The sequence below is a fragment of the Sturnira hondurensis genome, unplaced genomic scaffold, assembly GCF_014824575.4.
Source record: "Sturnira hondurensis isolate 20B ecotype Veracruz unplaced genomic scaffold, ASM1482457v3 Scaffold0021143, whole genome shotgun sequence".
Lineage (NCBI taxonomy): Eukaryota > Metazoa > Chordata > Mammalia > Chiroptera > Phyllostomidae > Sturnira > Sturnira hondurensis.
In genome coordinates, this window is record NW_028093774.1 from 717,663 (window position 1) to 732,750 (window position 15,088).

Here is a 15,088-nt window from a genome sequence, read left to right on the forward strand (position 1 = left end):
GCGTCATCGTGGCTGCTGCCTGTGGGTTTCTGTTGAACTGAAAGAGCATCGGAAGGTCCCCGGACCTGTCTCACTGGTGTGGACACAGTCAGGTTTCCCCTTGGCACCCAGCTCTGACCTCGGACGAATGTGCCCTGTGGGGCCACTGCCAGTCAAGACAGGATGGTGCCATGCTCCCAGAGAGCTCCCTCCTGCCTTTTGTGGTCAGCCCTGCACCCCACCTTTTGTGACCCCTGACCTGTGCTCTGTCCCCGCAGCCTGGATGTGTTTCAGTGCAGTGACAAGCGCACCCCTGGCCCCGAGCCATGGCTAGTCCGAGTGGCAGCCGACCCTGCTGCATCGGGGCAGTGCTCAGTGCCACCAGCACCAGGGCCGGCTTCTGGAAGAGGCAGAGAAATGTGCTCCATCGTCTCAAGGTGCTTCCTGCTCAGAGGCCAGAGGGCGGGGTGGGGGGCGCACCCTGTGTGCCCGAGATCAGGAACCCCACCCTGGCCGGACCCTCCTTGGATAAATAAGCACCAGTGGTTCTTGGTATCATCCTTACAGCATTTTTCTCTTCCCCAAGTCGGAGGTGTTCAGATCCCTGTCCTCGGGAATCTGTCTCCGGGTTAAGAAAACCCTGGGTTTCTGGGGAGGGTTCTAGAACATTGGGTGCCTGGCCGTCCTGGCCCTGAGCCTCCATAGCAGGAGGAAGAGTTGAGACAGAGGACCTGGCTCTCCACGGCCTTCTGGCTCTGGGTCCAGAACGAGGGCCAGGCTGCGTGTGGGGCTGAAGGGTCCTGCCTGCCTCTCCGGTTCCCAGGGGCCCAGCTGTGCATTTCAGTCGCTCTACCAAAGCTCTGTGGGGTCTGCGCCTGCTTGGGCTCCGAGAATCATGTCCTTGCCACCCTGTACCCCGCCAGGGCCACTGTCCTCCCAGGGCCTGGGGTGGTGGGGACCGCAGTGTGGGCAGTGGGCGCCCGGGCATCTGCCTCCCTGGCAAGAGAGGGTTCTTCCAGCCTGTTTCCCCCAGGCCGGTCCCAGGAGGAGCCACGTGGAGTTGGCTGAAGGCATCTGGAGAGAGGTGGGTGAGAGAACGAGCCGGGGCCACTCTTGTGTAGGGGATGGGGGTGCCGCCCCGCAACCCGAGTCCTCGGAGGGCTCAGGGGCACTCTGCCTGTCAGTTCCTAGATCCACACACTGGTTTGGAGGACACCCCTGCTCCTCTGGCCCACAGCCTCAAGGACTGGTCTCCGGGGCACCTGACCTGTCACCGGCCTTCACACGCACTGAAGCCTAGGAGTCAGGCCCACCTGGAAGACTCTCTGGTCGCATGTGCCCAGCCTCCCTGTGAGAGCTGCCAGCCGAGCCCCGGTGCCCCTGGGGCCTGGGGGCCGACGACGTGGACATGCAGCCCGTGGAGGGTGGCAGGCCTGGGGCTGCGCCTCCGGACGGCCCAGGGGTGATGGAGGGAGCCTGGCGGCCCCTCCTCCCTGTCGGGGAGCCCCCGGAGCCTGGCTGGCGCGCCCAGGGCAGCACCCGAGTGTCAGGGCAGCTGCCCAGACTGGGCAGTGAGAGGGACAAGGGGCACAGGCTCTCCCTGTCCAAGAGGAAACTGGAGCTCTTCCTTTCAGAGCTTGAGAAGAGGAAGAGGAAGAGGCAGCCGGCCGCCTAGACCCGGGTGAGTGGGCGAGTGGGCAGCGGAGGGAGGGGTGGTGCAGGAGGGACCACTGCGCCTCAGCTGCCAGAACACAACGGGGCGTGGCTTTGGTGCCCCCCCCCCCAGTCTCACGGTGTCTCCCCTCCTCACAGGCCCACACCACGAGCACCACGCGGCCCTGCCCTCCGCTCGCCGAAGCCCTAGCCCATGCTAGTCCTGGTACCAACAAACAGGGGTCCTCCGGAGACCTCCTTGTCCCTGACAGCTGGGGGTGCACAGCTCTGGGGGCTGGCGCCTCTCCTCTGCGAGATGCTGGTGGTGTGTGTGGTGGAGCTGGTCCCTCGGGCCTGTGCTCTGGTTGTATCCCCAACCCCTGTCCCCTTGGGTCCCCCTTTCTGCCAGCGAGAACGGGTAGGGCTGTGACCACTGTCCAACTTCACCCTCCAGCTGCAGGGTGAGTGGTGGTCCCAGCAGAGGGGTCCCCCTCAGACCCCATGGATGGAGTCAGAAGGGGGCCTGGAGGGAGTGAGGCTTGAGGGGCCCGACCTGGGTGTGGTCCTTTCAGGTGTTAGGCTGGGAGGCAAGTGGGCACCACGGGGTCCTTGTTGGGTCCCATGTGGGAGCCCCGGCTGGGGGAGCTGCCACACTGGTCCTGGTGGCTGGCACCCAGGGGGCAGGCAGGGGTCTCCGAGGCAGCCTGCTACCTCTGCTTGGGCCCGGCTGTAGCAGGCCCTGGCCCCACGGGGCACAGCTCCACGTCCCTCACGGCTGGGCCTCCCCCACCTCCCACGCGCCAATGGGCACATCTGCTGTGTCCGGGGCCCCACCTGGTGCCACGCCAGCCAGTCCTCCGCTGGGACCCTCACCCCTAGTGGGCTGTCGCCTCCTGGGGGACAAGCCTGCTGCGCTGCCAGGGCTCCCGCCGCACAAATGCTAAGAATCCCCACGGATTGGGTCAGAGCTACATGGAAAACGGGCAGTTTTCAACGGAACACAGCTGTGTGACCGCAGTCAGGCCTCCCAGCACCTCTGAAGGAACCTTCTAGAAGGGAGTGAGGTGGGGCTCTGGCTCTAGTCTTGGCCTGGAGATGTAGGGCCTGGCAGTTCCACAGAAGCTGGGGTTGGGGTCAGGGCTTGAGTGTCCAGGCAGGACACGGACCATGGGTCCCAGACTCACGGGTGCGTGGGTTTTGTCGCAGGGCCTGTGCCTCCCTGCCAACCTGGGAGTTAACACTCATGAGGCGCGGAGCCACACCTGCCTCGTCCCGTGAAGGTGAAGAGCTCTCAGCAGCCAGCCACCTCCACCCGCTGTCCCTCCAGGGTCTGCAAGAACCGGGTGCTGGGCCAGGGCGCCGCACCCTCACCAGGCCCCAGACCCACGGGCCGCAGGCCGGGCCCACAGCCGAGTTCGCCTGGCACACAGACGGAGGAGGGGAATCGGATCATGCTTAGTGTTTTATTTCATAAAACAAGCCATGCCCTCGGCCCTCCAAACACGTGCTGGGTCCTTCCACGCCCCAGCAGTCCCAGCCGTCTGGCCTCTCGCTCCACCAGCCTCCAACGGCTGACCGCGCTTGTACAAGCCCACACCTTCCCGCGGCAGTGAGACTGAAGGAAGTCAGTGTCGCCTCCTCCCCACAGAAGGGAGCCACGGCGTATGGTCTCACTCCGTGCACAGGACCGCGACACCGCGCTCGTAGAAGCTGCGAGGGTCCTCCTTGGTGGCGATTTCGAAGTCCACCGTGAAGATGAGGTCTGCCCGGGTGAAGTTCAGGTAGACGGGTAATGTCACCTGCGAGGGAAGGGCAGAAGGTACGGCTGAGGGCGGCCATCGCGAATGGGGCGCCACGCCCAAGGGGCACGGGTTGGTGTGGGGCTGTTGCTCCTGGGACACAGGTGACTCTAGGTACAAGTCCCCTGTGTCCTGGTCACAGATGCAGACCCGCAGTGTCCCCCTGGCCACAAAGGATGGGGAGGCACCACCTACCACATTAGCTTTCTTCTCCGCATTGGTCTGCTTGACCCAGCGCAGCTGCGTGAGCGGCAGGGCCGTGGAGATGGCGTTGGAGAGCGAGAGCTTGTTGTTGCCGCACGTGGCGCCCTGCAGCTTCAGGCCTGCGGGGTGAAGGGGGCACCGTCAGGTGAGCCCGCCGCCACACTCGAGGGCCAGGCGCTGGGGAGGGCAGCTGCGTCGGCGGGCCCGGGCCGCAGCCCCCCTCACCTGTGACTCCAAAGCTGCAGGCATCAAGGGCAGTGTTCTGCAGGGTGGTGACGCTGACCTCCAGGCAGAGCTCCTCCAGGGACCAGCTGTTGGCCTGGGCCACGTACTGCCTGGTGGCGGTGATGTACGCCTCGGGCACAAACAGGCCGCCGAGGCACACGTGGATGTTCTGTGGGGGGAGGGCGGTGGTGAGGGGAGGGCCCCATGTGCTCGCCTGGGTCAGACCAGGCCCCTGAGCCCCCAGTGGCGGCTGCTCCCGAACCCGGCTCGGCCGCCAGCCCTTCCCAGGCTACTCGGGGGCAAGGGCACCACCTTCAGCTCCTTGGCTCCACCCGACGCGGCTGCCAGTGAGATGCTCTGCAGCTGTTTGATCCTCTCACTGAAGTCGGACACCCACTGGATGACCGTCATGCCCGCGGGCACCGTGTAGTGGGACCAGCTCCGTGGCAAGATCCCTGCAGGGAGAGACCCCAGGCTGGAGCGTCAGCCTCCACAGACCCCGGCGCAGACCGGGCACCAGCCGGCACTCAGCCACAGCCTGTGTGTGCCCAGAGGTGCACACTCCACCCCAAGCCCGTCCAGTGTGACTGGTGGGGCATGTCAGGAGCACATGACCACCCCAGGGGATACCACAGTGACAGCCTCTTGTCACAGCTCTGTGGCAGCAACTCTGTGCCACTGTGCTTCCTGCTCTTGGTGTTGATGAGAGACACCTGGGGCCACCCTGCGCCTTCAGACTCAAGTCCCCTCCCCACCCCCGTCCTGCCTCCATCCCTAAAGACTTGAGAAGTTGCACAGAGGTGTTAGTGTCACCGAAGCAGCACTAGATGAACACAGGCGGCCCCAGGCGAGGGGCCGAGCCCGGGCGGAGAGGGCACCTTTCACCAGCTCATTGATGAGTGTGCGCAGGTAGTTGGTCTGCTTCTTCTTCCCTTCGCACACTTGGACGACGTCGGTGAGGTCCTGGCGGACGTCCTGCAGCAGCCTGGCGCCCATCTTCACTTCCCTCTCGAAGAAGCGGAACAGAGGGTCCTGTGGTGGTTCGAAGGGAAGGCCAGGGTCACAGGCAGAGGGCTGAGCCGAGGCCCCTTCTCTGGAGCAGCCCGGCCCACAGGTCTCTGGAGCCCAGGACCCACAGCGCTGTCCAGGGCTCCCTGGTTGCCCTGAGCACCGCCTGGGACCCAGCCCCCATGAGGCTCGTTGGCCCTACCCACCGACAGCAGCTTCGACAGTGTGTAAGGAGGGCTGGAGGGTTGTTTCCATGGTTCTGGGCTGAGAGATGGACAGCGTCCCAGACACTTCTGGGCCGGTTCACGGGGGCCAGCCCTCCCACTGGGCACCGGCCTGTGCAGTGCTCCCCACCCCCTTCTTGCCAAGAGCCCCCGGGCTCTGGGACGGCCTGCCCGGCCACCTTGATGTTCTCCACCGTCCGTCGGAGGTGGCTCAGCGTCTGGGGGACGAGGTGCAGCCAGTTGGACGCGGTGGTGTGCAGCGTCCGCATCCAGGCCGGGCGCCCGTCAGAGGTGGAGTCGGCCCTCGCCTTCCTCTCGGTCTCCGCGTAGGCCAGGTCGTCCTCGTCCTCCAGCATCTGCATCTTCAGCATCTTGCTGATCATGTCCACGCCTGGGCGGGGCGGCAGCGGGGTCAGGGGGAGGGCGGCCTCAACACGAGGGCCACAGAACGCGCTACCCGTGAGGAACCAACTGGGTGGTTTCTAAAGCACAGACCGGCAGACCCAGAAGATGAAGGGCCACCAGAGGAAGTCATGGCTGCTGGGCCTGCAGGGCTCCTGGGGGACCCCGGGCCCCAGGGAACCACACTGTCCCCGCCCTGTGCCTAGCTCAGGACTGGAGGACTGAGGGTCCAGTTCTTTTCATTTTTATTTACTTTTAGAGAGGAAGGGAAGGAGAAAGGGAGGAAGAGAAACATCCATGTGTAGTTGCCTTGCACGTGCCCCCTACTGAGGACCCCTGGCCCACAACCCGGGCATGTGCCCTGACTGGGAAGTGAACCAGCGACCCTTTGGTTCAAAGGCCTATGCCCAATCCACTGAGCTACACCAGCCAGGGCCAGTTCTCCCCACCCCCAATCCTCACCTGAGAACGCTTTTTCATCGCTTTTAGAGAGAAATGGATTGGTTGCCTTCCATGTGTGCCCCGACTGGGAATCAAACCTGCAACCCTTCAGCTATGAGACGTCTCCAACCCACTGACCCACCCTCCAGGGTGAGGACTGGGTTCTTGAGCAGCGTTGCCACGTGGAGGCTGGAGCGGGGCTACAAGGTCAGCTCCCCACAGCCAGACCCACATGGGCTCCAGCCCCAGGGCCTCCCTGTCGGTGCCAGGCCGCCCGTGCTGTTCGGAAGGGCAGGTGAGGTGCCTCGGCAGAGCAGCGCGTGATGGGCTCAGACCACGGTCACTGCAGCGCTGCGGGGTGTCCACAGGGACCCAGCTGCTAGTGGGCTGCAGACCCTGACACCACCCCACGTAAATACCCTAAACAACCCCCCATGCAGCCCTGGGCTGCACAAGAGGCTGTGCCCACGACAGGCCCCACAGCGTACCACGGAGCTGAAAACCCCCGCCACCCAGCGACCCGGCAGCGGCTGAGACGTAGTGGCTGTGTGACATGAGGCTGGGGTGGGATGGCGTCATGCATGGCGTCACACAGGGCCCTGCGGCACACGTGGGCTCGCCGCCGCCGCCTGCTGCCATTCACAGGCGCTTGTCCTACTTTTAGGTCCCTCACCTGTGGGGCCTACCAGGCCGGCAGCAGCCCCCGCCGCCTGTCTGCCCCGTCTGCCCCGTCAGCACTGCTCTCGTGCTCTCTGCGCAGCAGCCTGGGGGCGCAGCAGGCCAGACCACCCTGTGCCAGTGCGGGGCGCACAGCCCTGCCCTGTGACCCGGCTCTTACCCTCCCCCAGGCCTGCTCAGCATGCAGCCTCACTCTTCATTGTGGGTGTCGGTGGGGCCCCAGCTGGCCTGCCTGCAGGCCGCCCTGGGTCAAGGAGCAGCCCCCCAGTGGTCTCTCTTCCCAGAGTGGTGGGCCAGCCTGATGGGCCCCTTGTCCTGCCAGGCCCAGCCCTGCCAGCCAGTGCACGAGTTCGGGCCGACCCCAGCCTCCCCTGGGCCTCTTTCCCAGAAAGAGCAGTCTGGTTCCACCAGCAGTTCTCACACCCGGGCACCAACCACCAGGCGGCCTCACTAAACCAGATGGCTGAGCCTCCTGCACCCCAGGCCGGAGCCAGGTGCACTGGGGTGGGACCTGAGCACCTGCCTTTCTGAGAGTTTCCAGGTGAGGCTAACGCTGCAGCTCTGCGGATCACCTTCCGAGAGCCGCTGGATTAGGTGGCTAAAAACACCTGGTGGGCAAAGAGAAAAACAAGTTCTAAAAAGATATTCCAGCCCTGACTGGTGTAGCTCAGTGGATTAAGTGTGGGCCTGTAAACCAGAAGATCGCGGTTCGATTCCCAGTCAGGGCACATGCCTGGGTTGCAGGCCGGTTCCCAGCAGGGGATGCACAAGAGGCAACCATACATTGATATTTCTCTCCTTCTCTTCCTATCTAAAGATAAATAAATTAAAAATCTGAAAAACAAAATGAAAGTATAACATTAAAAAAAAAAAATCCAGATCCTGGCTGGGTAGCCCAGTTGGTTAGAGCCTGGATACACCACGGTTGAGGGTTCGATCCCCCGTCAGGGCACACACAAGAACCCAGCAATGAACACATCAGTAAACGGAACAACAAATCCACGTCTCTCTCTCCTCCTTCCTCTCTCTGTACAATCAAAAATTTCAAAAAAAACTCCAACAAGAAGCTAATTTTAAAACATCACTCAACAACCCCGCACCTTCCGATGCTAAGAAGACCACATTATTTCTGAACATAAGACAAGCTTTTCTGCGGGGACGTCAAGCCTCGTGCTACCGCTGGGCGCAGACCGCAGAAAAGATATACAACCAAGGACAGGTTTTCTCAGTTGTCCCTGGGAGCAGTTATCCCCGGAAGCAGAGCTGGGACAGGAGGGCCAGGGGGCCAGGCGCGCGGGGCACTCACCCTGGGTGGTGAGGAGGACCCGCTCCGCGTTGTTGGGCAGGCCCAGCCAGGAGGGCGTCTGGGTGTCGGGCAGCAGCTCCACCCACTGCACGAACTCCTCTCGCCTGGAAAACCACACGCGGGGAAGAGCGTCAGCGTGAGGGTGGAAACGCCTGGCGTCCGGACCGTGTTAGGCAGGGGAGGCGGGCTCCTACCTGATGCCATCCGGCATCTGAATGTCTTTATGCCCGTCCACCTTGCAGGCCAGCTTGAACTCGCTGTCGAAGCTCTTGGTCGTGAACAGGCGCTCCAGGAAAGTGTTGAGCAGACGCTGGTCGAACTCGTTGTCCACGCGCCCGCCGTAGATGGACTGGGCCATTAGGGTCTTCAGTGCAGACCATGGGATCTTGTCTGGCGAGATGTTCTGCCTGCCCTGGGGGGGTGGGGGTGGGGCGGGCGGAGAGCTGGTTCATGGGCGGGGTGGGGGCCGGCACTTACACCTCACAGGTCACTCCCGCCGTCACCTGTGTAAGCTGCTACCACAGCCACGACAGGGTCTGGGTGCCCCCCATCTCTGACAAGGCCCAGCCTACACCTGCCTTTGCTGTGTCGTCCAGCCACGTGTCCACCGTGTCGCAGGCTGACCGCAGGTCAGACTCCCCGAACTCATACTTTTTCGACCAGCCAAGGGGCGCATACCGCAGGCGCTCCTGGATGACGGCGTGGAACCAGGCCAGCAGGAAGTACAAGCGGGCACGCTCATTGGGCGACTGTGGGGAGAGCCAGCACACGGTCACCCTCGGGCAGCGCCCTCTGTCCAAGACCGTGGGGCAGAGCAGCCCGAGTCTCAGGGCTGCGGTGCTGAGAGCTCCTATGGCTGCTGGCACCGCTGAGGTCATCGCTCAGCCGACAGGAAACTCCAGGAGACAACTCCCCCTCAAATGCCAGGAAGGCGCCTCGTAAACATAGCTGAGCCTCAGCAGCTGGAATTGGGGCTGCACAGGCCTCCTCACACACGGGCGTTTCCTTTTCTACTGTGTGCTGTTCCAGTCACTCCAGTTTCCCCCTTCCACTTGTTTCTTATTGTGACTTTTTTCCAGCAACCATATGGTCAACCCTTCATACTGCTGGATTTTGTGCTTCGGATGCGGAGGGTCAACCACGCCTACCGTTCTGTGCCCTTTTAAACAGAGAGCATGAGCACTGTGGATTCTGGTGTTCACGGGGGACCTGGGACCAGTCTCCTGCAGACACCAAGGGTCAGCAGGAAAGTTTCTGGGGAGTCAAAAGTCACAGGTGGATTTCGGATGGCACGGAGGTCGTGTTGCTGAGGGTCAACCTCGGAAGTTAAGAAGTGCCCTCCTGCCCATGTGCCCTGGCCTCTGCTCTGAGCCCAGGCCGCCTGGAGGGAGGGTTCCGGACGTCTGGGATAGCAGCCCGGAACTGAGCCCTGTGCCAAAGCTGCGTGCACGGGCTTTCCAGCCTCTCATGGGAAGGACGCCCTGACAGCAGTTGGGCACAGTGGGCCGCCCCGGCGCTCCTAAGGGCACGCGGCCCCTGTCCAAGCCCGGGGTGGGCCTGTCTTTGGGCCGCCCCAGAGGGCAGCCCTTACCTTGCAAATCCGGGAGACGGGGATGCTGCTGAACGTCCTCAGCATGTTGGCCTTCACGCCGGGGGGCGGCTCAAACACGAAGATGCGGCCGGCTCGGAGCAGGTTCACAGGCACCTGCGGAGACGGGCACCCATCATGCCGAGTCTGGGCGCTGTAACTCAGTGCTACCCCGCCATCCGAACAGAGAAGGCCGCCCAACCAGCACGGGGCCCGGCGTCTCGCCCGGCTGCCCACCTTGGGGTTGATCTCCATGGTGAGGAAGAGCCTGAAGCAGGCGTGCGGCTGCAGCGAGTGCAGCTTCTTCTCCAGCTGCATCAGCCACCCCGGGGCCAGGTGCACGTTCTTGAGCATCACCCACCTGCAGGCACAGCGAAGGCCACAGCCCCACTCAAGTCCCGCCAGAGCGCCCAGGAGCCAAGCTCCCCAAGCAAACGGGACAGGCTTACCTGCCCGACTTCACGGCTGTGTTTATCGCCTTATCGGCTTGGTTGAAGCCTTCTGCCGAGCCTGGGGCCAGAAAGCCGAGAGTCAGCACGGCAGGCGTGACCCCGTGAACTCTGTGGGGCTCAGCCCAAGGCCAGCAGCGCCCTTACCGATCGCGATGGACGTGATCTGCGTGTTCTGCTCAGCAGCCAGGTCTTCCACGTGCCCGCTGGCGTCATACCCAGGCACCGAGCACATGAGGACAGGCGTGTTTGGCTTCACCTGCAGAGCAAGAAGCTGGGACTCAGCCAGAGCGCCCCAGCCGACGGGGCCCGTATGGAAGGAGGGGGCAAGCCCCGCCGCCGTGGCTGGTGTGGCCGGCGCACCTCCGTGTCCACAATGTGGGTGAGGTCGAGGGGCTGCTCCATGGTGGACATGAAGGACTCCCCGAGGTTGGTGGAGACGAACGTGTGGGCCATGGCCAGCAGGCGGTCGGGGCGGAAGGCCTGGATCAGGAGTAGGCGGTGGACGGCTTGACCAATGGGCGCTGCGAAGAGGCCGCGGGAGGGTTGGGGGGCTGGTGATGGCACCGGCTGGGAGCTGTCCCCCACCGCCTCTGCTCCGCTCTGCCCCCAGAGAGCTGCCTCCCCCTCCGCTGTCCTCAGTGGATCCCCCAGACACACCCATGACGAGGTGTTTGCAGATGCCAGGCCACTGTGATTGATCTCACTGATACCCGCTCGCTGCACACAGAGCACCCACACTGGTGTCCAAGACGTCTGCAGAGGACAGCAGGTGTCCCCAGGCTCCCGCCCTAACCTGACTGGCCTGAGGCCTCAGGGCACACACTCCGCAGCAGCCCCCATGCCCCCGGATGCCGCGCAGGGATCTCCCTGTCGTTTCTCCTTCCATCTTCAAGCCCAAGTCAGAACAAATGGGCAGGCGTTTGCTCTCCCACTTCTAAGCCGGGTCCCGAAGGTTCAGTGTGGGCACGCCCCTCTCAGGGACAGTGACCGTGTTCAGCAGTGGCCCTTTCCCCAGCAGCAAAGCCCAGAATGGAAACCACGGGGAAGCCTGGCGGGGGCTCACTTGAGGGGGTTTCTTCACTCCAGAGGTAGGGCACCGTCTGCTCCGGGGAGCTGCTGTCCAGCCAGATGCCAAATTGCTGCGGACACAACAGCAGAGCGTCACCGCAGAGCAGGGCCCGTGTCTGCGGGCCCAGGGTGGCTGGGGAATTGGATGTTTGATGCAAGCGGAGACGTGAGGCTCTGGGTTTAGTGACACTCACTGCCCTGCGGCCAACCTCCTGAGGAAGGAGGCCCAGGAGAGCACCCACCTCGTCGGCCTGAACCTTCGCGATCAGATCCTTGAACGCAGGGAGACAGCTCAGCCGCACAACTGCTTCGGCCTGCTCCACGGTCAGGCCCGGGATGGTGGGCGTCGAGCCGGCTGTGAGGACGATCTCCTTCCCTCTCAGGAAGTGCTGGAATTCGGCATCGTAGGTGGGCTCCCTGGGAAGGGGCAAGGGGCCGGGAGGGTCTCTTAGACTCATTCTACTGTCACAAGAAGAGCAGCCAGGACTTAGAGGACAAAAGGGAATGTATCCTGCCCTGGCTGGTGTGGCTCAGTAGATTGAGCGCCGACCTGCGAACCAAAGGGGTGCTGGATTGATTCCCAGTCAGGGCACATGCCTGGGTTGTGGGCCAGGTCCCCAGTAGGGGGTGAGCGAGAGGCAACCACATGTTGATGTTTCTCTGCCTCCCTTCCCCTCTAAAAATAAAATCTTAAAAAAAGCTCCCCTAACCTGAACCCCCTGTGCAGCCTACGGAATGCCCTGCCTCGGGATGGGTGGGCAGGGCACCCGACCTTACCCCACCGCGCCCTTCAGCTTGATCCTGGCCAGCAGCATGGCGAAGGTGATGTGGTCCTGGTGCAGCATGCCCCGGGCCACCCGGTTGAATGCCACCTGGGGACCAGAGCAGGAGACACTCCTGCTCAGAGAAACGCCCCTGCACCGCCCCGGCCCCGGGCCCACCACTGGTGAGGGCCGGCGCGCACCTGGAAGAGGTCCTTTGTGATGACGGAGAGGCGCTGCGTGTGGTCCGTGACGCCCTTCAGGTTTGGGTTCTCGTACAAGACGTTGTGGTAGATGTCCAGGAAAAACTGGAGCGAGTACTGGTACAGGAAGTGGATCTGGGGGGGCAGCGACCCAGCCGTGAGCACCTGCCCGTTAGCTCCCGTCCGGCCGGACGCTGCCCCCCCCACCCCCCCCCGCAGTCACCTGCTTCAGGGACTCCATGGTGAAGTAGATGCTGCTGCAGGCGGTGGACAGCGGCAGGTACTGTTGGGACACGGTCTCCACTTCCTGCATGACGATGTCGGTCTCCTCCACCTTGCGTGTCACTTCAGCGGCCTCGCGCTTGAGGTTCTCCAGCGTAGTTATGATTGTGTCGTCATCCAGAATGCGCCCCTTCACCTCGTTCAGGGCCTGCAGCAGTGACTTCTCCAGCTGCCGCAGGCGCAGCTGGAACTCCCCTGCAGCGGCCGAGGGCCCGGAGTCAGCGCGGCGCGCATCTCTGTCCGAGAGGGGCGCGCCTGGAAGAGCTGACACAGCCCCGGAAGGACCTGGCCCCTCACCCGCTCACAGCATCTAGACCCCCAGACCCAGCTACGCACCTTGAAGTTTCAGAAGGTCGGAACGCTTCTCATCCACGTCGGGCCTCTCTGCTTTAAGTACTTCGTTCAGACACTGGCTTTGCAAACTGCTACGGGTGACCGTGAAGTTGACAAAGGTGACTCGGGAGCAGAGGTCTGGTGGGAACTCCACCTGCCGGAAGGGGGACAGGACGGTCCACTTTGTCACACCAGCCCACCACCCAACACGCCACATTCTCACATGGGAAGGGCCTTGTTCTTACCGTCGGGTCGCGGGTGGACAGGAAGATGACGAACGATGGGGACAAGTCAATGTCCTGGTCACCGAGGGTAATCAGCACTCTCCCCCCCGTGCGCCGCACCTCACGGTTCAGCACTGGGTTCAAGACCGGGTCGTAGCTTTCCACGTCCTGTAGACATGCATGAGCTTTAAGGGTGGTTCACACCGTGGGCACCCTGGAGACGAATGGGGCCTTGCTGGGCCCCCTGTTCCACAGAGACCCCCTGCCCAGAAGCCCCGGCCACCTAGGCATCCATGTGTGATAAGTACGCGATCACTTTCATAAAAAGTTACTAAGAAATTCCCCCCTGGCTGGTGTGGCTCAGTGGATTGAGTACCGGCCTGCAAACCAAAGGCTCACTGGTATGATCCCAGTCAGGGATCCCACGCTGGGGTGAGGGCCAGGTCCCCAGTGAGGGCCACATGAGAAGCAACCACACACTGATGTTTCTCCCCCTCTCTTCCCTTTTTCTAAAAAAAAAAAAGGAGTTACTAAAAACCCCATTCCTGGCCCTGGCTGGTGTAGCTCAGTGGATTGACCACGGGCTTGCGAACCAGAGGATCGTGGTTCGATTCCCAGTCAGGGCACATGCCTGGGTTGCAAGCCAGTTCCCGGCAGGGGACACATGATACGTTGTGTGTCCTCAGCAGAGGCAACCATACATTGCTATTTCTCTCCCTCTCTCCTTCCCTTCCCCTCTAAAGATAAATAAATAAAATATTAAAAAAAAAACCCCATTCCCTAGTCACATAAGCCAGAGAATACGCCAGATCACAGAACGTTTCTACCATGGCAGAAAGTTCCAGGGGACGGTGACGACCCAAACTCAGTGTGACTTCACGCACAAACACCGCTTTTGTGGCACTGGTTTTCACACAGGCCTCACAGTGCTCCCCTGCTCTGGCACACGGAGCCCTGGAAGTTGACGCACCGCCCCTTCGGGTCCGTCACTGAGCGAGCTCTTGCGCCGGCCGTGTCTGACGGCACTGGATACGGCCCTCAGAGGCACGCACACTCGGGAGCAGGGTCTGCAGAGCTCGGAGGCACACCGACCTGCACCAGGAGGGGGTTCCCGAAGCGCAGGGCGCTCTCCAGGTTCTTCCTGAAGGCGTCGTCCAAGAAGCTGGTCCGAGTGATCTTGCGGTCCTTGTATTCGTTCATGATGAACTCTGTGGCCTGCCCGGACGGGTCGATGATCAGCGGGTACCTGGGGGCGGGGTGCAGGAGGGGGTTGCAGAGGGCAGCAAGAAGCACAGGGGCGGGGATGGGGGCAGGTGCCGAGCCCCAGTGCCGCGCTGCCTGCCCACCCCCGGCGTCCCGCCTGCCCCTCTAACGAAGGAGTGATTGAGATGGGGCCACCACACGCCCCGCAGACAGGCACACACCTGTTGAAGCGCTTCAGCATGATGGCGTTCTCCGTGCACAGGTCGTCGGCGGGCAGGGAGCTGGCCTGCCAGCGGAGGCGCTCGTCGGCGTTGGACAGGTACTCCGTCCTGGCGATGTCTGTGCGGAACTGAGGGGCGGGGCGCTCAGTCTGGCCGCCTCTCCACGCGGCAGGAGTGGTGGTGGGGCGGGGGTGGGAACACCACCAGGGTCCCTTGGTGGTCCCCCCCGTGCCCCCGCGTGCCGCTCCCCGGGGCGGTACCTGGATGTTGGCCTGCTGCAAATGATGGGACCAGGTGGTGAACAAGTTCTGCCGCATCTGCTGGTCGAAATACCCGGCGTAGGCAATGAACGCAGCCGACAGGAGGCAGTCCCCAGCGATGGTCGACATCTGGTTTTTGAAAGTCTCGCTTGTTTTTTCCCACCGTTCACGTTCGGCCGACAGACTCTTCAGGAGAGCAGTGCTCCGGTTCACCTGGAAGGGAAGGCCAGTGGGATGGACACCAGGAAGCACGTGCCGTTTCTCCAGCGAGCACCGCACGGGCGTGCCGGAGACAGGGTCTCTGGGGACTCACTTTCGCCTCGACGGCGGCCAGGTCCGCCTTGATGGCCTGGGCCTCGGAGATGAGCACCGCGTACTCCTCCTTGTAGCGGGCAATGCTGGCCTCCAGGTCGCGGATCATCTGCTCCACCTCGTTGGCCTTCTTCTGGTTGTCCTTGGCGTCGTCCTCCAGCTTCTGCAGCTCGTTGCGCAGGGGCTCCACGCGCTTCAGCATGTCCGCGTAGTTCAGCTGAGGGGGGCAGACGGGCTCTTACTCTGAGGGACCCACGGGCCA

General features: G+C 62.9%; 1 protein-coding gene across 1 annotated transcript in view; it reads right to left on the reverse strand.

Moving 5' to 3' along the window:
• Positions 1-3,077: 3,077 nt before the first annotated feature.
• The window catches only part of DYNC1H1 (dynein cytoplasmic 1 heavy chain 1), a 60,573-nt gene continuing 48,562 nt past the window's right edge, over positions 3,078-15,088 (reverse strand). Inside the window, exons 54-78 of the mRNA XM_037031342.1 lie at positions 14,828-15,043; positions 14,515-14,727; positions 14,255-14,382; positions 13,923-14,076; positions 12,852-12,998; positions 12,610-12,760; positions 12,215-12,468; positions 11,992-12,126; positions 11,805-11,899; positions 11,270-11,444; positions 11,023-11,098; positions 10,320-10,480; positions 10,104-10,215; positions 9,957-10,017; positions 9,745-9,868; positions 9,511-9,624; positions 8,498-8,668; positions 8,114-8,331; positions 7,920-8,023; positions 5,272-5,483; positions 4,739-4,892; positions 4,173-4,315; positions 3,861-4,029; positions 3,627-3,754; positions 3,078-3,431 (exon numbers count right to left, since the gene is read on the reverse strand). Of these exons, the coding sequence (XP_036887237.1) occupies positions 3,303-3,431; positions 3,627-3,754; positions 3,861-4,029; positions 4,173-4,315; positions 4,739-4,892; positions 5,272-5,483; positions 7,920-8,023; positions 8,114-8,331; positions 8,498-8,668; positions 9,511-9,624; positions 9,745-9,868; positions 9,957-10,017; positions 10,104-10,215; positions 10,320-10,480; positions 11,023-11,098; positions 11,270-11,444; positions 11,805-11,899; positions 11,992-12,126; positions 12,215-12,468; positions 12,610-12,760; positions 12,852-12,998; positions 13,923-14,076; positions 14,255-14,382; positions 14,515-14,727; positions 14,828-15,043 (3,744 nt within the window). The 3' untranslated portion in view covers positions 3,078-3,302. The remainder of the gene's footprint in view (positions 3,432-3,626; positions 3,755-3,860; positions 4,030-4,172; positions 4,316-4,738; positions 4,893-5,271; positions 5,484-7,919; positions 8,024-8,113; positions 8,332-8,497; positions 8,669-9,510; positions 9,625-9,744; positions 9,869-9,956; positions 10,018-10,103; positions 10,216-10,319; positions 10,481-11,022; positions 11,099-11,269; positions 11,445-11,804; positions 11,900-11,991; positions 12,127-12,214; positions 12,469-12,609; positions 12,761-12,851; positions 12,999-13,922; positions 14,077-14,254; positions 14,383-14,514; positions 14,728-14,827; positions 15,044-15,088) is intronic.